Source organism: Anolis sagrei, chromosome X, assembly GCF_037176765.1.
Source record: "Anolis sagrei isolate rAnoSag1 chromosome X, rAnoSag1.mat, whole genome shotgun sequence".
NCBI classification, from domain to species: Eukaryota; Metazoa; Chordata; class Lepidosauria; order Squamata; family Dactyloidae; genus Anolis; species Anolis sagrei.
Window position 1 is genome coordinate 93,410,259 of NC_090034.1, and position 22,995 is coordinate 93,433,253.

Sequence of the window (22,995 nt, forward strand, 5' to 3'; positions counted from 1 at the left end):
GAGAAATCAAGTTGGTTGCAAAATAAGTCAAAGGCGCGATGGGTTTGTTTTGGGTTTTTCTTTCAAGAGTTTGGGGGGGGGGGGGGGGAGAGAAATGCTTGCTTGTCCCAAATTTGCCTGGCTGAAGGGAGCTCCCTGTGACATCAGCTGGGGCTCAACCCAGATTGACGCACCCGAGGGTCCGCCCCCCTCCCTCCCTGGCATTCAAAAACCTTCCCCGCCAGAGATGAAAGATAGTCCCGACCCTCCTCGAAAGGAAGCCTTCGCAGATCCTGCTCCGGAGCCGCAGGTGAGCCAAAAGCGAGAGGGAGGCCAAGGTGGGGGTCCAGGAGCCCCCCAAGCTTGCCTGGGAGAGGCAGACACCCTGTCCCCTCTCAGCAGGGGAGGAGAGAAGGGGCTCGCCTGGAAAGCCAGGGTTCATTCCTTAGCAGAATGAGTTGCCTTCTCGGCCAGGAAGGAACTCCTTGGGCCATTAATGGAATCGGTGTGCTCCTGAGCATACGCAGAGTGCTCCCCCCCCCCCAACCTTGCCATTGGGCATTTATTAACAGATGGAGTGAATGGCTTTCTTTGTCGGGTTTTAATAATCAGTGTACTCCTGAGCATGCACAGAGTTCTTTCTTCCCTATCTTGTCATTGGACATTTGTTAACAGATGGAGTGAATTGCTTTCTCTGCCAGGGCCTTTCAGGATGATTGTTAACCAGTGTGCTCCTGAGCATACACAGAGTGCTTTCCCCCACTTTGCCATTTCTTTTTGGATTACTTTTCCTGCCAGGAACTCTCAAGATGATTGATAAATCAGTGTGCTCCTGAGCATACACAGAGTGTTTTTCCCCCTTCCTTGCCATTGGGCATTTGTTAACAGATTGAGTGAATTGCTTTCTCTATTAAGGAATGATTGATAATTAGTGTGCTCCTGAGCATGCAAAGAGTGCTTTCCCCCCTGTCTTCTCATTAGACATTTGTTAACAGATGGAGTGAAATGCTTTCTCTGCCAGGGACTCCTAGGATGATTGATAATCATAATAGCATACACAGAGTGCTTTCCCCCCACTTTACCATTTAATTTATTTTTCTGCCAGGAATTCTCAGGATGATTGATAAATCAGTGTGCTCCTGAGCATATGCAGAGTGCTTTCCCCACCTCGAAATTGGATATTTTATTTGCCCTTCTCCTGAGCATACACAAAGTGCATTTCCCCCACTTTGCCATTTAATTTGTTAACTAATTGAGTTCTGTACTTTTCCTGCCAGGAACTCTCAGGATCATTTATAATAATCCACGTGCCCCTGAGCATGTACAGAGTGCTTTTCCCCATCTTGCTATTGAGCATTTCATTTGTTAATTTATTTATTTCTGGTATTTCTACCCTGTCACTTCTCTACCCCCGAGGGAGGACTTAGGATGTTAACTGATACAGGCATGTAGCCAGGGGGGGGGGGGGGGGGGGGGCTCGGGGGGCTTCAGCCCCCTCCCCCCCGAAATTCTCACGGTGGTTCACGAAAAGGCCTTACTGGTGCATTATTTAAACTGTTATGTTTATTAATATCATGATTTGATCACCATTCTCAATATATCCCATATGTATGGGGGTATTGGGGTAATGATACAAAAGGTTTGGTAGGCTAGACCCTCTTTCACTCAGACTCAGCCCCCCCCCCAAAACTCAGGCCCCCCCGAAACCCCCCCTGAAAATGTCCCCCCCCCCCCCGAAACGAAATCCTGGCTACGGGCCTGAACTGATAGAATTGCTTTTCCTGTTAGGAACTCTAAGGGTCATTGATAAATCAGTGTGTGCCTGAGCATATACAGAGTGCTTTCCCCCAGCTTTCCTTTGTGCACTTAATGAGCTGCTTTCTCTGCCAGGAACTCTCAGGATCATTGAGAACTAGTGTGTACGCACACACAGAGTGAGCCTCCACTCACATTGCCATGGGAGTATTTAATTTGTTGATAAGTAGAATAAGTTACTTTCTCTGCAAAAAAAAAATGGTCAGAATCATTGATAGGTGTGCCTCTGAGCATATGCAGAGTGGTTCTTTCCTACTTTGCCACTGGGCATTTACAAAAATGAATCAGCGGTTAGTAGAGCTTTGCTCCTTTGTGTACTGTATTACAAGAAGGATCAGCTATTAGGAATGCTTTAGCCATGGATTCCTTTACTGATAAGAGCTGGACTAGATAGCTTTTGGGTGCAATACTTCTATGATTTCTCCATAGCCGGAACTCAATCCTGACACTTCTTTCCTTTTGAGAATATAAATAGCTGTGAGTTGTGAGTTAAAATGATGGAAAATCTGGATTGTAAATTCCAGTACAAGGAGAGAGATGTGTGTCTATGTGAATTTTCCAGATTATTTGGCTGAGTTTAAAGGATTTCTTTTTTTCAGAAAGGAAAATATACATACCCTTTTGTCCTGCAATCAGATGTATTAAATAGACCCTTTGGCTGTTCTTGTAAATGTTAATTGTAGATCCAAATCCCAATGAGCAATAAAAGGTAAAGGTTTCCCCTTGACATTAAGTCTAGTTGTGTCCGACTCTGGGGGGTGATGCTAATCTCAATTTCTAAGCCAAAGAGCCGGCGTTGTTTGTAGACACCTCCTAGGTCATGTGGCTAGCATGACTCCATGGCACGCTGTTACCTTTCTGCCAAGGCAGTACCTTTTGATCTACTCACATTTGCAAATTTTCAAACTGTTAGGTTTGTAGAAGCTGAGGCTAACAGCGGGAGCTCACCCTGCTCCCCAAATTCGAACCGCCAACCATTTGGTCAGCAAGTTCAGCAGGAGCCCCCGGTGGCGCAGTGGGTTAAACCCATGTGTCGGCAGGACTGAAGACTGACAGGTCGCAGGTTCAAATCCGGAGAGAGTGCGAATGAGCTCTCTCTATCAGCTCCAGCTCCTCATGCGGCAACATGAGAGAAGCCTCCCACAAGGATGGTAACACATCAAAACATCCGGGCATCCCCTGAGCAACGTCCTTGCAGATGGCCAATTCTCTCACACCAGAAGTGACTTGCAGTTTCTCAAGTTGCTCCTGACATGACTAAAAAAATCAAGTTCAGCAGCTCAGCGGTTTAACCCGTCTATAATGGATGGGAATTGATAGCTAGGATTAATACAGAGTGTAAAAAATTGTGGGGATTCGAGGTGTGCGACATGATGTCGATGTTCTAGACTCCATGGAGATTTGGGAAGATATAGGATCGCAAAACCTTAGCGTTGGAAAGGACTACAAGAGCCCTGTAGTCCAACTCTCGGGCATGCAAGGACTCTGGAAAGGTGCCCATCCAAACTGATCCATGACCTCACTATGTAACACAACTTTTGTTCCTGGGTTATAAATGTTATTTCCTAATTGGTTGTATCGTAAAGACAAAAAGTTTATTAAACTGCCAAAACTTTAGTTTTTGTGGGACATCCCATAGCAGCATATTTTGCTTGACTATCTCCTCGAGTCTTAACCAATTCAACATAGCTTGTGCCAAAAGAATGATGTTTCTGGAGTATAACAACTACTTTCAAAGTAAGTACCATTCAATCAGAAAATAGCATTTTCAAACCAGGAATACATTTTTTTTCATATTGTATTACATAGTGAGATGGCGAGTCCACCGCCCTCATAAGCTCCACTATTGAATAGCTCATATAGTAAAGAAGATCTTCCTAATGTTTAGGTGGCATTTTTTTCCTTGTAGTCTCTAGAGCAGCAGAAAACAAACCAGGTTGTTGTGAGTTTTCCGACTGTATGGCTCTGTTCCAGTAGCATTCTCTCCTGACATTTTGCCTGCATCTATGGCAGACATCCTCAGAGGTAGTGAGTGGGGTTTATATATCTGTGGAATAATATCCAGGGTGGGAGAAACAACTCTTGTCTCTTGGAAGCAAGTGTGAATGTTGCTATTAATCACCTTGATTAGCATTGAACAGCCTTGCAGTTTCAAAGCCAGGCTGCTTGAAATCCACAAGCATGTGGACAATTTCAACAGAGGGGAGGAAACCATAAAAATGAATAAAATCTGGCTACCAGTATTAAAAAAAACTCTAAAATCAAAACAGTAAATGAAGAACAACAATTAAAAAATGGGAATTCCAGACAAACAATCAGAGGTTGTGAGGTCTGTTGGAAACTAGGAAAGTGAGGTTTATATATCTGTGGAATGTCCAGGTTGGGAGAAAGAACTCTTGTCTGTTGGAGGCAAGTGTGAATGTTGCAATTAATCACCTTGATTAGAATTGCAGAGCCTTGCAGCTTCAAGGCCTAGCTGGTTGTTGCCTGGGAGAATCCTTTGTTGGGAGGTGTTAGCTGGCCTCGACTGATTCCTGTCTGGAATTTCTCTGATTTTTGAGTTTTGTTCTTTATTTACTGCCCTCATTCTATAGGTTTTTTGTAATACTGGGAGCCAGATTTTGTTCATTTTCATGGTTTGCTCCTCTCTGTTGATATTGTCATGCTTGTGGGTTTCAATGGCTTCTCTGTGTAGCCTGGCATGGTGGTTGTTAGCATGGTCCAGCTAGTCTGTATTCTCCAATAACATGATGTGTCCAGGTTGGTTCATTAGGTGCTCTGCTATGGCTGACTTCTCTGGTTCAGTGAGTCTGCAGTGCCTTTCGAGTTCCTTGATTTGTGTTTGGGCAGTGCTGCGTTTGGTGGTGCCCTATGTAGACTTATCCACAGCTGCATGGCATACACAGCCGGCTTCGTCTTCTACACGACATCCATTCAGACATTTGAAAATGGCTATCAAATCATCTCTCCACTGTTTCTTCTTCAAGCAAATGGGGATTTTAGCCCAAACATCCAGAGGATAACTTCGTACTTACTTCCTTACTTAGGCGATTGTTGTCTGGGTAAGATTGTCCTCCAAGTGCGGTGTCCTGGTGTGTGTGTGTTTTATTTTTCCCCCATGTCAGGAATGACTTGAGAAACTGCAAGTCTCTTCTGGTGTGAGAGAATTGGCCGTCTGCAAGGACGTTGCCCAGGGGATGTTTTGATGTTTTTACCATCCTTGTGGGAGGCTTCTCTCATGTTCCCCCATGGGGAGCTGGAGCTGACAGAGGGAGCTCATCCATGCTCTCCCCAGATTCGCACCTGCGACCTGTTGGTCTTCAGTCTTGCTGGTACAAGAGTTTAACCCATTGCGCCACCGGGGGCTCCTATTCATTCCGGGCGGTGAATATAGATGCAGGTGAAACATCAGGAGAGAATGCTTCTAGAACATGGCCAACAACTGTAGACACTATTGCTCCCCTCAACGCTTCTGCGTTTAGTTCCACAACCCTGTGTGTTTTTATGAGCTCCCTGCAAATAACCTGCTCCTATTTTTATCTCATTAGAGTTTTTTAATCATTTTATCCTGTGCATGTGGCCTGCTCACTGTTATCGTGGTTGTGTTTATTGGAATGTTATTTTGTTACTGTATTTATACTTTTTTTTCTATGTAATTTCGATGACATAATTTCGATGATGTTGCTTGTTGTTTATGTTCTGGTTTTATTTTGCTGTAATATGTTGTCCAGGCCCATGTAAGCCGCTCCGAGTTCCCATTGGGGAGATGGTGGCGGGGTATAAATAAAGTATTATTATTATTATTATCATCATCATTATCATTATCATTGTTACGTAGGTGACTGTGGTGCCCTATTCTTGACCCGCATATTCTCCCACAGTGAGGGCATCGGTTTCCAGATAGAAGGCAGTCCCGGTCGGGGTTGGCTTGACGTACCTTTTTCTGGGCACATGTCTCTCTTTCTCCCTCCACGCATGCCTCTTCAAATTCTACAGCACTGCTGGTCACAGCTGAACTCCAGCTAGAGTGCTCAAGGTCTTCACAGTTCTCAGTATCTATGCCACAGTTTTAAAGGTTGGCTTTGAGCCCAGTTTTTAAGTGTTGGGCTCCAGTATCTTTTGTGAGAGGTGGGGGATTTAATGGCAGATGATGTCTTCTGCATGCCACATTCAGTTCCTACCATCTTCAAGGAAACCTGGGGAAATTCCCCATGTGAGCTCTTGGAGAGCTGCTGTTAACGAACAGGAGGCAGGTCAGAACTAGATGGACTAATATACAATCATTTCCTGTGTTCCCATTGTAATGCCAAATTGTGAGTTTCATGCCCGCGGTGGATTGATTTATCGCTCTACTGTGCGATCCATGCTATGCCCTGGGTATACTGGTCATGAGCCAACCCACAGCCAATGTGCACAATAGGCAGGCAGCCCACTTTTTGGAGTTGCTTACCAGCTGCCCTTGACGGTCTGCTCCCACCTGGGTTGAAAGATCGGCTTGTAAAAGAGCCGTTTGCCAATGTTTTAACCAGCCTGCGTAAACCATTCTGATCTGATGGAAAAGCTGACCTGTTGCATTCAATAGAACAACAGCAGTACGTCTGATCAATCCAGAGCTGTCTGGAAGTAACTTGTCATTTCCGTTATACTTTGAAACAGAAGCTTCGGAGAATTGAAAATAATGGGGGAAGCCAGTTCAAAAGTGGTTTCTAAAACAAAACAAAAACATACCAAACTTATTTATTGGAGGGTAAAGTGGAAGGAGAGGCATAGCACGAGTCGGATGTTTCGTTGGAATTACGTTCAGTCTTTCGTGTGCCGTTTGGAGGCTGAGATGCAATTGCTTTTCAGCCAAGGCCACCTACAAAGTTTGTGATTTAGGCAACATTTGAACTGTGAACATCTTTGGCCAAGAAGCCGTATTTTTAGAATGTGGTAAGCCACCAATATCAGTTTCCCAGAACAGTTGCCATGGATTTCCAATACAACAAAACTGTGGTGCTTTCCGTCTACAGTATGTCTTTTCATGTGACTACTGGCACACATGGCTGGTTGCGTCATGCATTGGCTGTCGTGCGTTCAGCTTTTGAGATATATTGTGAATTTTTAAATCTGTGTTTGGTTATTAATTGTTGTAAACTGCCTTGAGAGAGCATAGTGGTTTGAGTTTTGGACCAGACCATGAAACCCCCCAGGAAATACAAGGTTTGAATAAAAAGTAATGCCTCCATCTTCATAACTCCTCAACAGATAGCAGTACTGCTATGCGGTAGGTATTGGCTTGTTCAGTAGACTCTCCTCTACAGTTCCATTTTGGCAGGAAGCCTTAGCATTGAACAGTTGTGTTGTTAAAGTGCAAAGTATGGAACCCTGTGCAGACAGTCTGTCAATGCGACTTAAGCAACATGCAGTCATTGAATACTTGACAGCAGAAAGTGTCACCTCAACATCTTTAAACTTACTCGCCCAATGACACACAGAGCTCACATCAACAAAATCACCATAAACAGCTTGCATTCTCTGATGAATGTCCTTTGGGGTGACACCTTCTGCTGTCAAGAATTCAAGTCGCATTGACCAACCGTCTGTGCAGGGTTCCATACTTCGCACTTTAACAACACAACCATTCAATGCTAAGGCTTCTTGTCAGAATGGAACTGTAGAGGAAAGTTTACTGAACAAGCCAGTACCTGCCACATACCAGTAGTGCCACCTGTTGAGGAGTTACGAAGGTGGAGGCATTATTTTTCATTCATCCCTCGTATGATAGGCTTGCTTTGGGTCACTATAAGTCAGGAACAGTTTGAAGGCAGACAGCAACTGCAAGGCTATCTTGAGTCCCAAACTGGTGGAAATATTGTTATTTTGGATATTTACTGTTGTTGTTGTTATTCACCCTAAGGCCCAAATATTATTTCACAATGCTTTAACAATAGAGGAGGTAGGAATGGTGGGAACTGATAGGAGTTAGAACTAATATGGGGGCCCTGTTGGTACAGTAGGTTAAACCACTGAGCTGTTGAACTTGCTGACTAAAAGGTCACTGGTTTGAATCCGGGGAGAGGGGTGAGCTCCCACTGTTAGCCTCAGCTTCTGACAACCTAGCAGTTCGAAAACATGCAAATGTGAGTAGATTAATAGGTACCGCTTCGGCGGGAAGGTAACCATGTACCATGCAGTCATGCCAGCCACATGACCTTGAAGGTGTCTATGGACAACACTGGCTCTTCAGCCTAGAAATGGAGATGAGCAACAACTCCCAGAGTCGGAAAATGGCTGGACTTAATGTCAAGGGGAAACCTTTACCTTTACCTAAAACTAACATGAGAACCCACTGGTGTTTAGACAATTTATAGTGCAACTGAGAACTTTCTCATTGGTTATTCTTGGTAGAACTTATATGCTCTTCTCTGAATTGAATTCCATAACTTCAGAGGGATGTATTCCCAGTTAGAGGTTATATACCAGTCTCCCACAAATGCTTTGGTATCTTTCAAATGTGCTGGACTACAGTCCCCATCACTCCCACCCTGCCAGATTGGATATGAACTTACCTGCCAGTGTGTATACAATTATCTGGAAACAAATCTCACTAGGATGATGAAATATATAGTCCAACATATCTGTTGGTACTGGATTTGTTTAATTATTATACTGATAGTCCACCCTTTCTGCTCCAAAACTGGTCTTCAAGGTGGCTGAAAGTATGAGTAAGATGATGGAGCCAAAAGGACAAGTAAGAAGAGGGCAAAACTTAAGGTGCTATTCCAGGAGAGGTGCGGTTAACTGTACCCATCACATCGAGTGCTTTTCTCATTTGTTTATCCAGTGACCAACACTGCCAATTGCCTTAAATTTTGAAAACACCCCTTCCTTGGCCCCATTAATAACTTTTTATAGCTTTACCCGATGTCTTTGCCAATGAGTGAGTTTGGCAAAACCTTGGCACTGTGGAAGCTGAGGGAGTGAGGGATATATCAAGATTTAACCAAGAGTCTAGGAAACTTCCCAGAACCAAGATCAGAGAGTCATCATTTCAGCCATGCTCTTCCTCAAATGGGTGCCTAAATGTTTTGCAATCAGTGGTGGCATTCCCCATCCAGCTCTCCAAACCCAAGGTGCGTCGTGCTCCAAGCCAGGCAAGTTTGTTTTGGCCCAGAAAATCCCATTAAGCAACCCTCTCCAAATCCCTGGCTGTAAAAATATGGTTTACTATTTATTTATTTTCTACACTGTTATCACGCCCTTTTCAGGTTGATGTTCTGCCATTCTGTGACACCCAGATTCAGCTGCTTGAGAGTGCCATGGCAGGGCAACCTTGTTCTGGGCACAAAATGAGTGGTCAGTACAAGTTACCTAATTAACTGGCACATTGAGGGCACCAATGCAATGCATTATTCTTGCATTTAAGGGGACAAAATATTGTAACGAGCTGCAGTGGTGCAATGGGTTAAACTCTTATGCAGGCTGAACTGCTGACCTGAAGGTTTGAATCCACGAGATAGGATGAGCTCCTGTCTCTCAGCCCCAGCTCCTCATATGGGGACATGAGAGAAGCCTCCCACAGTTGTCCCATGGGCAGATGGCCTTGCAGATGGCCAATCCTCTCACACGAGAGACGACTTGCAGTATATTCTCAATTTGCTTCTGACATAATTAAGGGGAGGAATGATAAAGAGGTAAAGATGGAGGCAGGGCCTTCTACCCAACTAGCTTATTGCATCCCAGGGTGCAATAAGGGACAATCTTTAGAATCAAATGTATGCTGTAACACTGAATCCTTAACTTAGGGTCAGCTCTACCATTGGGCAAAGTTCAATAACGCTTTGAGGTAGCAGATCATAGGGACATAAATGACATCTCTTCTTTCTTTCCAGTGTGTTGGGTAACCCATGTACCTATAAATGGCACACTGCCATTAAGTGCAATGCATAATCCTATCCAAGAGCAGCTGGTGCTCCCAATGTTTCAGTTTCATGGCACCGGGGTAGTGAATCCAATTTCAGCTTTAGTATGAATTTTTTAAAACCTGTCCAAGTTTCAGCATCTTGGATAACTTCTTAAAGTTCAGACTATGACTCTAGAGAAGGTTCACTGCCCAGCTGGCTTCTTCTGGTGCTATCCCATTACTAGCATTCATCCACAGTCCAGTTAGTTTCCGAATATAGAACAGGAAGCCATGCTGTCCTTTGCCTCCAGTGGCAAAATGTCTTGGGCCACTTCTCCCAAAGTTGCTCCTCATCCAAGGTTTTGCCTCTCCTGTTGGGAACAAATTAGCTTTTTAGGATAATTCAAGGATCCTAAAAACACACACACACATACAACCTGGCCCATCACCAAATTTATATTTCTTTTCCCCCATAAATCATCCCATCCTCGTATTATTTTGTGTCAGGAGCAGCTTGAGAAACTGCAAATTGCTTCTAGTGTGAGACAATTGACCGTCTGCAAGGATGTTGCCCAGGGGATGCCTGGATGTTTGATGTTTTACCATCCTTGTGGGAGGCTTCTCTTATGTCCCCACATGGGGAGCTGGAGGTGACAGAGGGAGCTCAACTCACTCTCCCTGGATTTGAACCGCTGACTTCTGGTCAGCAGTCCTGCTGGCACAAGGGTTGAACTCACTGCACCACCAGGGGCTCCTATCCTTGGAAATATACAGATAGGATCAAACATTCCATTTTTCTGTGATTATAATGGTTGAAGAGTTGAAGCTAAAGAAAAAAAATCTGGTAAATCCAGATTCTGTACTTAGAGAAGTTGAGAAATGTGACCTTAAATGAATTATGCAAATGTAAGGAAAGACCCATACATTTCCCTTTTTCATACTTTTAGACATTTTTGCCAGTTGTGGCTAAAGTATTGCAAAAGGAGATAAAGAATGCCTTCACCTTTAACATCTGTAAAAGTGGTTTGTTGTGAGTTTTCTGGTCTGCATGGCCATGTTCCAGAAGCATTCTCTCCCGACGTTTTGCCTGCATCTATGGTTGTGAGGTCTGTTGAAAACTAGGAAAATAGGGGTTATATATCTGTGGAAGGTCCAGGGTGGAAGAAAGTACTCTTGTCTGTTTGAGGTAGATGTGAATGTTTCAATTGACCACCTTGATTAGCATTTAATGGCCTAGCAGTTTCAAGGTCTGGCTTCTTACTGTAAGAAATAAGACCATGAAAGCCTTCGACAATACATCTTTAAAAGTATTTAATGCTGAAATATTCCATCAAATCAATTTCTGCTTATGGTAAACTATGAATGAGAGACCACCAAACAACCCACTTACTGTAGCTGCCTTCTTCACATTTTGCAAAACCAGGACTGTGGCTTCCTTGACTGAATCCATCCACCTATAATATAGTCTTCCTTTTTCCCTACTGCCTTCCACTTTACCATGCACTATAGTTCTTTACAATCATTTCGGAATATGTCCAAAGTTTTAGCTTGATCCTTTTGTCTTCTTGGCAAGACCTGATTTTCTTGAAGACCCATTTATTCCTATAGTGCATAGCAGGCATAGACATTTACTATAGCACTACATTTTAAATTAGGGAGTTAAGCTGCTGTAAGTCATTTACAGGATTTTGACCCCATTCGGCAATTTCTGTGGCTTATAGAATCATAGAATTATAAAGTTGGAAGAGACCTCATGGGCCATCCAGTCCAACCCCTGCCAAGAAGTAGGAATATTGCATTCAAAGCACCCCCAACAGATGGCCATCCAGGCTTTGTTTAAAAGCTTCCAAAGAAGGAGCCTCTACCGAACTCTGGGGCAGAGAGTTCCACTGTTGAACAGCTCTCACAGTCAGGAAGTTCTTCCTAATGTTCAGGTGGAATCTCCTTTCTTGTAGTTTGAAGCCATTGTTTCGTGTCCTAGTCTCCAGGACAGCAGAAAACAAGCTTGCTCCCTTCTCCCTATGACTTCCTCTTACATATTTATACATGGCTATCATGTCTCCTCTCAGCCTTCTCTTTTTCAGGCTAAACATGCCCAGCTCTTTAAGCCGCTCCTCATAGGGCTTGTTCTCCAGACCCTTGATCATTTTAGTCACCCTCCTCTGGACACATTCCAGCTTGTCAATATCTCTCTTCAATTGTGATGCCCAGAATTGGAAACAATATGTGAGCTCAGTTCTTGTGGGTTTTTTCGGGCTATATGGCCATGTTCTAGAGGCATTTCTCCTGACGTTTCGCCTGCATCTATGGCAAGCTTCCTCAGAGGTGAGGTGACCTCACCTCTGAGGAAGCTTGCCATAGATGCAGGCAAAACGTCAGGAGAAATGCCTCTAGAACATGGCCATATAGCCCGAAACAACCCACAAGAACTGAGTGATTCCGGCCATTAAAGCCTTCGACAATATGTGAGCTTCTGTGCTCACATTTTCCAATCATATCCATAGTCATAAGGGTTAGCAATGTGGGTTTTAAAAATAACTACAATGGAATGATATCATAAATACTTCCCCTACTGCTAAATATTGAACCTCTTGGAGATGATCAAAGGCATTCACTTCTCTGAATTCTTCCTCCTAGGCATGGACGTTACAAAAGCTCCCAAGATCATTGTCTCGACTGGCCGTCGGATCCTCACCATCGGCTTTGCCTTACTCATACTCTCTGTCCTGGCTTGGGCATACATCACAGGGATCCAACTGGTTTCTGACCAGTACCACATCATGGCGTTTGGTCTTTATGGTGCCTTTCTCGCATGCCATCTTGTCATTCAGAGCTTCTTTGCCTTTCTGGAGCACAAAAAGATGAGGAGGGACTCACTGAAATGCAGCTATACAAAGACAGTGGCTCTCACCATCTCTGCTTATCAGGAGGATCCGACTTACCTTCGGGAGTGCCTTCAGTCCGTCAAGGGAACCTTATATCCCCCCGACAAGCTCCGGGTGATCATGGTGATAGATGGCAACAGCCCTGATGACCGGTACATGATGGATATGTTCGAGGAAGTCTTTGCAGAAGAGGACGTGGGCAGTTTTATCTGGGAGAACAACTACCACCACCAACCTCACCTGGATGTGGATGAAGGGGACAGTGGCTACCAGGCTGGGGATGAGCCATCCCTCTATAGTGAAATAGACATGGATGACCCTGGGCAACTGGTCGTAGAAGAGCTAATCCGGACTAAGAGATGTGTCTGCATCATGCAGAAATGGGGTGGGAAGAGGGAAGTCATGTACACAGCTTTCAAGGCCCTGGGGAACTCAGTGGACTATGTCCAGGTAAGTGATTTCTGTCTCGTCCCATGTTGTATTTTATCAACTTATCTTTCATATGAGAATCTCAGAGTCCCTGGTGGTGCAATGGGTTAAGCCCTTGTGCCAGCAGGATTGCTGACTGACAGGTCAGTGGTTCGAATCAGGGGAGAGTGGGTTGAGCTCCCTCTGTCAGCTCCAGCTTCCCATGTGGGGACATGAGAGAAGCCTCCCACAAGGAGGGTAAAACATCAAACATCCAGGCATGCCCTGGGCAGTGTCCTTGCAGACGGCCAATTATCTCACACCAGAAGCGACTTGCAGTTTCTCAAGTCACTCATGACACGAAAAAATAAATCTCAAAATGATGTACATGAGCTGCCATCCTGTTAGTGCCATACACTGGTAGTTTACATTAACCTCATGGGTGTATACATCTATTTTTGGCTGCTGTGGAAGTTGGTATTCTTTTCCTTCCTCTCTACAGCAACCACACACACACCAGACCTACTGTATTGCTCCAGAAGCCTCAATGGCCAATGATGCTTGAAGGAGAACAGAGGCATTGCAGAAGCATTTGGCAGTTTCCCTGTAGCAAGACATAACAGATTATCTACATACTGGATGGCATATGTTCAGTATTGGAAACTAGAGCAGATGTGGTCTATCAAATGCAGTTTTCTGAATCAGCACCCCAAATAACCAAACCCAATCTAAAGTTGACCAAACACTGATTCATAACTCTTTCGGTACTAATGTTGGAGAGTGGTCCCTGGTCAGAGTGGTTCCAGGTCAAATGGTCCCTGGTCAGAGTGGTCCCTGGTCAAGTGGTTCCTGATCAAAGTGGTGCCTGGTCAAAGTGGTGCCTGGTCAAAGTGGTCCCTGGTCAGAGTGGTCCCTTGTCAGAGTGGTCCCTGGTCAAGTGGTCAAAGTGGTCCCTGGTCAGAATGGTCCCTGGTCAAAAAAAAAAGGTTGGGAACCTCTGGGCTATAGGGTCATAGCCAGATCCTTCTTCCATTCTCCCACTCTGCTTCAGGCATACATGCTGCTCTACGGTAGGCCTGGGAAAGTAATAAATGGCTCGGAATAGCACAGTTCTGCATACAAAACAATTGTGCCACATGGAGCGAACTGTGTTTGCAAGGAGACAATTGCATTCATTTATATCAGCCGAAGAAGAAAGACAGAGAGCAACACCTTTGAGATTAACTAGTATATTTCAGTATAAACTTCTTTGAACTTTAGTACACTTCATTAAATGCAACTGCATCAGATGCAAATAGAGTATCTTAAATTTGATAATGAAACATATCAAAGATGCACCCTGGCTCCCCTGATCCTAGTCTAATACTGCATATCCTCAGCACAACATCCAACTCGATAAGCACCCACCTTGAAACATGCCAACACCTGTAAATGTGTCACTTTAATCGTATTTCTGCATAATTGTTGCCTTAATCTTTGTCTTTACATTCAGTTTCATTTTCCTACCAATCTACAGTTTACATTAAATGCTTAATCATAAGTAAAGTTCACAAGATTGCTATCAGTTAAAGGGTTAAAGAATTTTCATTGTCCTCAACCTTTGTTCTAATAGGAGCTGGGAGCTCCCAAACCTCTGAAGAGCCAAACATCCTTTTGCCCTCCCTATTCAAAGCAAATAAAGAAGGAAAGATACAAATTTACTACATCTACAAAATGTTATACTTTGTGGAAATTTGTTTATCTAGATGCAAAATAATTAATTTTGCTTGTGCTACAGACATGGTTACTAAATAACCCATGTTTCTTTACTCTGTATAACCTGAGGATGGACAACTCCAACCCTTCCTGATTTTATGGGATTCCAGTTTCATCATCCTCAAACATTGCCTATGACGAGAGATTATGTGCACTGTAGTCCAAAAGGCTTTGGAGGACCAAAATTGTCCCTTTCACACATAAATGCCTTTTAAATCTACGAGGGTTGAATAAAAAGTAATGCCTCCACCTTCATAACTCCTCAACAGATGGCAGTACTGGTATGCAGCAGGTACTGGCTTGTTCAGTAGACTCTCCTCTACAGTTCCATTTTGGCAGGAAGTCTTAGCATTGAACAGTTGTGTTGTTAAAGTGTGAAGTATGGAACCCTGCGCAGACGGTAGGTCAATGTGACTTAAGCAACATGCAGTCATTGAATTCTTGACAGCAGAAGGTGTTATCTCAACATCTTTAAACTTACTCGCCCAATGACATACAGTACTCACATCAACACAATCACCATAAACAGCTTGCATTCTCTGATGAATCTCCTTTGCGGTGACATCTTCTGCTGTCAAGAATTCAATGACTGCACGTTGTTTAAGTCACATTGACCGACCGTATGTGCAGGGTTTCATACTTCTTAATTTAACAACACAACCGATCAATGCTAAGGCTTCCCTCCAAAGTGGAACTGTAGAGGAAAGTCTACTGAAAAAGCCAGTACCTGCCACATACCAGTACTGCCATCTGTTGAGGAGTTACGAAGGTGGAGGCATTACTTTTCATTCAACCCTCGTAGATCTAAACTAATTCTGCTTTCCAAATTGATTTCCATACATTATGAAAAGCAATATGTTCTTTTGCCCTAGTTGTTTGCAGCCAAAACATCAACCCATCTCATTAATTTGACCACAGAAAACAGGATTTGATTCTTGCTTGCTCATGGATTACTCACTGCTACGATTAAGAATGTATCATTCCCATTTCACAGATGAGGCAATTGAGCAACGAAAGTGTGACTTTTTTGCCTCAAGCCAGACTTTTTTTGCAAGCTGAGACAGCATCTAAGCCTGGCTGTCTGTTGAGCACCCTCCCAAGTCCCAGCAGGCTCTTCATTGCATGGCACTTCTCCCCAAACAAAACACAAATATAGTTGTTGTTTTCTTAGCAGGGCCGTGAAATCTGGACATTCATGTACACCTCACTTGGTTGCTGTAGATTCCCCTCTAGGAGTAGTAGTATGTGCATGTGAGCTTTGCCAGAGATGAGAAAGCACTGGTATCCCGTCCTTTCATGCAATGGTAACTAGAAGTTACATCCCTCCACTGACAATTTTGCATGAACCACCTATGGCACCTCTTCTACAGACTTCCACTTGTGTTGCCAACGTGTTTCCAGCAAAGTAAAAGCACCAAGAATGTTCTTAGTCCGGTTTTTCTGTTAGGCAGAATGAAGCAACCACCTCCAGCAACCAATTTGGGGTATTTTGAATGACAAGCATATAGTTAATGGACACAATTGGTACTAGGTTTTCATCACCAAGGAAATGGAAATGCACTTATGGGATTTTCTAGCTGGCATCTTTATTGTGGTATATGCTTGTGTGACATGTCCTACACATATGGGTGATTTGCTATAGTGCAACAGATGTATTTTGCTGGTGGCAGTTGGAGTAGTACACATATCGACATTCTGCATTGTGATTACGCATTGCACATTGCAGTTGGACACTGCACAAAGCAACAGCACTCAAACGTTGATGGGTGCCATGTAATGTCACTATCCTGGCTGGATGTTGCATTGTGCTGGCATAATGTATCTCTCCTTCACCAAAATTATTTGGCTGGATTTAGGTCCTAAACCCTATAGTCCGGATGTTTAGCTAGGTTTTTTCTTCTGTGTCAGGAGCGACTTGAGAAACTGCAAGTTGCTTCTGGTGTGAGAGAATTGGCCATCTGCAATGACATTGCCCAGGGGATGCCCGGATGTTTTACCATCCTTGTGGGAGGCTCCTCTCAAGCTGGAGCTGATAGATGGGAGCTCACCCCACTCCCCGGATTCAAACACATGTTACAAAAGAGAAAAAGCTGGAGCTGACAGAGGAAGCTCAACATGCTCTCCCCAGATTTGAACCGCTGACCTTTCTGTTCGCAGTCCTGCTGGCACAAGGGTTTAACCCATTGTGCCACCGCAACTGGCTAGGTAGATGACACAGATTGCTCTGCGTCAGATAGCAAAATCTAATTGTGCTTGTCTTGCCTCCGGTCTAAATTTCTTGCCTTCTCTCAGGTTTGTGACTCAGATACTAAACTGGAGCCACAGGCGACAGTGGAACTGGTGAAGGTGTTGGAGTCAAATGAACGCTATGGGGCAGTTGGCGGGGATGTGCGAATCCTGAACCTCTCTGACTCCTACATCAGCTTCATGAGCAGCTTGCGCTACTGGATGGCCTTCAACATTGAGCGTGCCTGCCAGTCTTTCTTCAACTGTGTCTCCTGCATCAGTGGCCCTCTGGGTAAGGCTTCTCCCAACCATGGCTTCGTTCTTCTTCATCTTAATAGACAGTGGTGTTACTACTTAAGATCGGAAAGAACATGGGATTTCCCCCAAATTTGATATAGACAGTCGTGATTCATCCTCTGCTATTCCACTTTTTCAGCTGCTTTCAAAATGTCTCTTCTCCTCCCATTTTCCTTCAGTTTACATTGTTCCAAACTGGGTTCAAAACATAAAAGTAGTTACCGTATATACTTGAGTATAAGCCAAGTTTTTCAGCCCTTTTTTCAGGCTGAAAAAGCCCCACTCAGCTTATACTCTAGTCAAGGTTATTTATTATTTTACTGTGTTATTATAATAATAATTATTATTACATTTATTATTTTACTCTATTTATTATTATTATTATTACATTTATATTATTTTCCTCTATTATTATTTATTACATTTATTAGTTCACTCTATTATTATTCTATTTATTATTTCACACTATTTATTATTATTATATTTATTATTTTGCTCTATGTATTGTTGTTATTATTACATTTATTATTTTACTCTGTTATTACATTTATTATCTTACTCTATTATTACTGTTATTATAACATTTCCATTATATTACTCTATTATTATTATTACATTTATATTATTTTACTCTATTATTACTGTTATTGTTACATTTCCATTATATGACTCTATTATTATTATTACATTTATTATTTTACTCTATTATTTTTGTAAGGATACTGTACGTTAGCACATTTACATTGAAGAAGGTTAGAATAATGGTTTAATCAGAGTTGGACAGTCTTGTCTTAAATTACAGTTTTATGTAAATATTCAAAAAGATTTAACCAATGGATGGCTCAATTAATGTAATGTTATTGTTACCTAATTTTATTTTGAAATTTACCAGTAGCTGCTGCATTTCCCACCCTCGACTTATACTCGAATCAATACATTTTCTCAGTTTTTTTATGGTAAAATTAGGTGCCTCGGCTTATATTCAGGTCAGCTTATACTCGTGTATATGCGGTAATTGATCAGTGGAGAGAGGGGAGGAGGGAGTAAAATTGTGTCCTTCTCAGTAGGCTCAGGCAAAAACAAACTGCTGCAGTCTCTCCTAGCTTATGAGTACTTCCTCATTAATAGCATTTTTCATCTTAATTTGTCAACATTCTGATGTTGCTTGATCCTACTTTTCTCTTGTGAAATGTTCACTGCATCCAACATCAGGTTTTTATGTGCGTGAAACAGGCAGCACTTTAGGGCCTGGGAGAATACTCTAAATTTAAATTGAACATTATGTACCTGTGCAAGAATAACTATAATGGACATCAGAATTACAGAATTTGTACAGAATTACAAAATAAATAAGCATGCTAAATCTATATAAATAAAAATGTGATGCTCATTTGTGGGATTAACATAACTCAATAACCATTGGACGAATTGACACCAAATTTGGACACAATGCATCTACCAGGCCAACGAGTGACCATCACTCATAAAAACACTGAAAAACACAGCGGAAGAGACTTAAAAAGCAAAAATATATATACAACGCATGCACAATACCACATATATACACACATACACAAATATATACACACACAAAACACATATACATAGTCTGGGCCACAGCAACGTGTGGCAGGGGACAGCTAGTAATATATAAGGAGCTGGGGGTGGTGATGGTCGACAAGGAGCTCTGGCATGGGCTGGTCCATGAGGTCACAAAGGGTCTGAAGCGACTGAACGAATAAACAAAAATACTATCAGTTTTAATGTGCATTCTCATCTATAGACTGGTATATGCAATTATGCATAAATGATTAGCTGTACTTCCATTGTCCTTTCAGAGACAATATTGCACATTTTTATAGCTCTGTGGTGTCTCTTGAAATAATTTATGATAGTAGTTCTTAAACTTCTTAAGTAATGGACCAACCTGAGAATTTGATGGAAGCTGTGAACCCTCTTTCCCCAAAGTAACAAAAAAAAGATCAAGGGAGAAGAGTCATTTTTTTTTTTTTTTTGCATTGGGTTCACAGCCCCCCTAAAGTCTATCTGGAGACACCAGGCTTGGGACTCAACAGGTCTTTCTCCATTTCTGGTCTCATCTTCTGGCCATCTTCCCTCTTCAGGCTTGTATCGGAATGACCTCCTGCAGCAGTTTCTGGAGTCCTGGTACAATCAGAAGTTCCTTGGAACCCATTGTACTTTTGGGGATGATCGGCACCTCACCAACAGGATGCTGAGCATCGGCTATGCCACCAAGTAAGTAAACATAGCTAACTCGATCTTCTAAAACAAGATCCATGTAGGATGCATCACAGCAGGGAGATAGGAAGAGTACAGTTCAACTCCTGTCTCCATGTGAGAGATATGTTCCAGGAATTTATGGGGATATGCAAAATGATGAATATTTGAAAACTCTATTGAATCAACAACCTCAGGTGGAAGCAAACCATAGAGGTACAGCAGAGGACCTCAAATACCTAGATGAGAAAAGACCTTTCTGTGAAATTCTGAAGTTGTGAATTTTAAATTGCATTTCATTAAAACATTTCATGGTTTTAATGATGTTGTATCCTACTTTGAGCCTCAGGGAGAGGTGGGTAATGCAATGATGATGATGATGAGGAGGATTGATTATCACAACCTCTGAGGATGCTTGCCATAGATGCAGGTGAAACATCAGGAGATAATGCTTCTAGAACATAGCCATATAGCCTGAAAAACCTACAACAACCCAGTGATTCCAGCCATGAAAGCCTTCGAAAATACATTATTATTATTATTATTATTATTATTATTATTATTATTATTATTAAAGCCCCCGGTGGTGCAGTGGGTTAAACCCCTGTGCCGGCAGGACTGAAGACCGACAGGTTGCAGGTTCGAATCAGGGGAGAGGCAGATGAGCTCCCTCTATAACTCCAGCTCCTCATGCGGGGACATGAGAGAAGCCTCCCACAAGGATGATAAAAAAAACCATCAAATCATCCGGGCATCCCCTGGGCAATGTCCTTCCAGACGGCCAATTCTCTCACACCAGAAGCAACTTGCAGTTTCTCAAGTCGCTCCTGACATAACATTTTTTTTTTATTTATCATCATCAGTCTTTCTCAGAAGTCAATACCTGGAAGCTCTAGAGCTCATTTGCATATGGTGAATGACTCCTGTTGGATGTTTGCAATTTTTTTTTAATCGCCAAGGTCATTTTAAGCTGAAGCTAAGGAACGAATTCTTGTCTGTTGATTAGCATTGCAAAGCTTTGCAGCTTCAAGGCCTGGCTGATTCCTGCCAGGGGGAATCCTTTGTTGGGAGAAACAAGAATTCTTTCTCCCACCCTGGACACTCCACAGATATATAAACCTCACTTGCTTAGTTTCCAACAGACCTCACAACCTCTTAGGATGCTTGCCATAGTTGCAGGGAAAATGTCAGGAGAGAATGCTTCTGGAACATGGCCATACAGCCTGAAAAGCTTACAACAACCCAGTGATTCCGGCCATGAAAGCCTTTGACAATACTACTACTAATAATAATAATAATACTGTATTTGTATTCCACCCTATCCCCTCGAGGGGACTCAATAATTTTAAGGAGGCTCAATAATAATAAGATGCTAGGCTGTTATGGAAATAGAAGCATACCTGGATTACATAATATTGATTTTCTCCTCTCCTTGCACTAGATACACTGCTCGCTCCCGCTGCTACTCAGAGACCCCGTCCTTATTCCTGCGTTGGCTGGCACAGCAAACCCGTTGGACCAAATCCTACTTCCGGGAGTGGCTCTACAATGCCCTCTGGTGGCACCGTCACCACTTATGGATGACCTATGAGTCTGTGGTCTCTGGCATCTTCCCCTTTTTCGTCACAGCCACCGTCCTACGGCTCTTTTACGGGGGAAACCTGTGGGACATACTGTGGGTGCTACTGTGTGTCCAGTTGGTGGCCTGCGTGAAGGCCCTTTACGCCTGCTGGCTGAGGGGAAACTTCATCATGATCTTCATGTCCCTCTATGCCGTGCTCTACATGGGCGGCCTGCTCCCGGCTAAATACTTTGCCATCGTGACCATGAACAAGAGCAGCTGGGGCACCTCAGGCCGGAAGAAAATGGTGGGGAACTACATGCCTCTGCTGCCTGTTTCTATTTGGGGTCTGCTCCTTTTGGGAGGCCTGATCTATACCATCTACCTAGAGGCCTTAGCTGATTGGACAACAGATGACAAGCGAACCGAGATCTGGTACCTTCTCATTGGTTCAGCCATCTACCTGGGCTACTGGACATTCATGATCATGCTCTATTGGGTGTGGGTTCGGAAGTGCTGCCGGAAAAGAGTGGATTTCTACAGTGTTGAGGTGTGAAGTGGACAGAGAGAAAGGGCTGGGCAACTTGATATCTATACCTGGCCACTACTGGACAGGTGAAGACTGGGAATTGAGAGTCTTAGTTTGTTGACAAAGTTCTAGCCTAGGAGGAGCTTCTCATGGAGTTTGTGATTGAGGATGGCCCCCTCTTCCTTGCTTCCCCTATAGTCAGTAGAGGTGAAGTCTAGGCTCCTTGAGTTCTCTTCCAGAAGCCAAGTTCTGAAGAAGCCTCAAAACTGGTGGAAGGCTCCTGGAAGATGATGGTATCTCAGGAAGGGTATCTGTTTCACCCAACTGACGGAGAGAAGCTCCTAGTTACCCCTTCTCTCTCATTTCTGCACCCGGGAAACATTTCTGACCTCAGTTTATTTATTAGTATTGAATGTTCTCATTCAGGGAGCACCAGCATTGTCTTCTTTCACTTCTGAGACATGGCATTGCTGCTGTGGGGAAAATATAGGGATCTGCACTGCACAAGACCCGGTCTCATTGCACTGAATGCCAGGACACTTCTGAGTCGGAGCAGAGCGGCCATTCTGAGAGAAAGAGACTCAGATGTTGCAGATGTTCTACTGAAGTTTGCAAAAGGTTGGAGAAGTGGAGGAAAAAACTCTTTCTTCTCTAGAATGGGAGTCCTGGCCTATACAATGACTTTACTTCTCTCTCTATCTCTCTCTCTCTATTTTTTCTCTCTCTTTCTTTTCTGAAAAAAGTAAACAAAGGCATTGTGCCTTATCTTGCCTTATGGACACTTGAGGTTTTACAAAGCATAGGTTTACAGTTGGGCAACAGAAATGGGGAAATCCTACCTTGCATTTTTTTTCCCAACCTGGAAAGAAAGATAACACTGGTCAGTTTCCCCATCACCTCTTTCTTACTATAATGAGTAAGGGGGGGAATCCGTTTCATGCAAGAAAATGAAGGCATCCAAAGTTATTTATTTGTCCTATTTTAATAATTAAAAAAGTCTATTTAATGGTTTCTTTAAGGAAAAAAGGAAAAAAATAGTTGAATGATGAGAATTTTTTTTAAAAAAATAATGACAAAGTTTTATAAATACTGTAAAATAAATCTTTATTTATTTTGGAAACATTCTGATGGCGTGCTTATTTTAATTTTAATTTTAATTTTACAATGGACTGCTGCATGACAACATTTGTGGGTCTGACTTTTGCAGATTTGATTATTTATGGATTTGGTTAATAGGGATCTCTAGACCTGCCCCACATCCTCCAGCTCGATTCTTTGGTCAGCTTTGGCCAGAAAAATAAATATAGTAGAGTCTTGCTTATCTAACATGAACAGGCCGGCAGAATGTTAGATAAGCGAAAATGTTGGATAATTTTATTTAATTAATTAATTATTTAAAACTTTTATATCCCAATTT

General features: G+C 42.9%; 1 protein-coding gene across 1 annotated transcript; it reads left to right on the forward strand.

Annotated features, from left to right (window-relative positions):
• Positions 1-213: 213 nt before the first annotated feature.
• On the forward strand, positions 214-22,698 carry LOC137094887 (hyaluronan synthase 1-like). The gene is made up of 5 exons (XM_067460818.1): positions 214-289; positions 12,317-13,014; positions 17,020-17,245; positions 19,374-19,506; positions 20,930-22,698. The coding sequence occupies exons 2-5, from the start codon at positions 12,319-12,321 to the stop codon at positions 21,603-21,605; spliced, it is 1,731 nt and encodes a 576-aa protein (XP_067316919.1). The 5' UTR covers positions 214-289; positions 12,317-12,318; the 3' UTR covers positions 21,606-22,698.
• The last annotated feature ends 297 nt before the right edge of the window (positions 22,699-22,995 follow it).

Coding starts and splice junctions, on each gene's coding strand:
- LOC137094887 (XM_067460818.1), top strand. CDS start 12,319: ATGGACGTTACAAAAGCTCCCAAGATCATTGTCTCGACTGGCCGTCGG. Junction 13,015..17,019: donor ACTCAGTGGACTATGTCCAG/GTAAGTGATTTC, acceptor GCCTTCTCTCAG/GTTTGTGACTCAGATACTAA. Junction 17,246..19,373: donor CTGCATCAGTGGCCCTCTGG/GTAAGGCTTCTC, acceptor TTCCCTCTTCAG/GCTTGTATCGGAATGACCTC.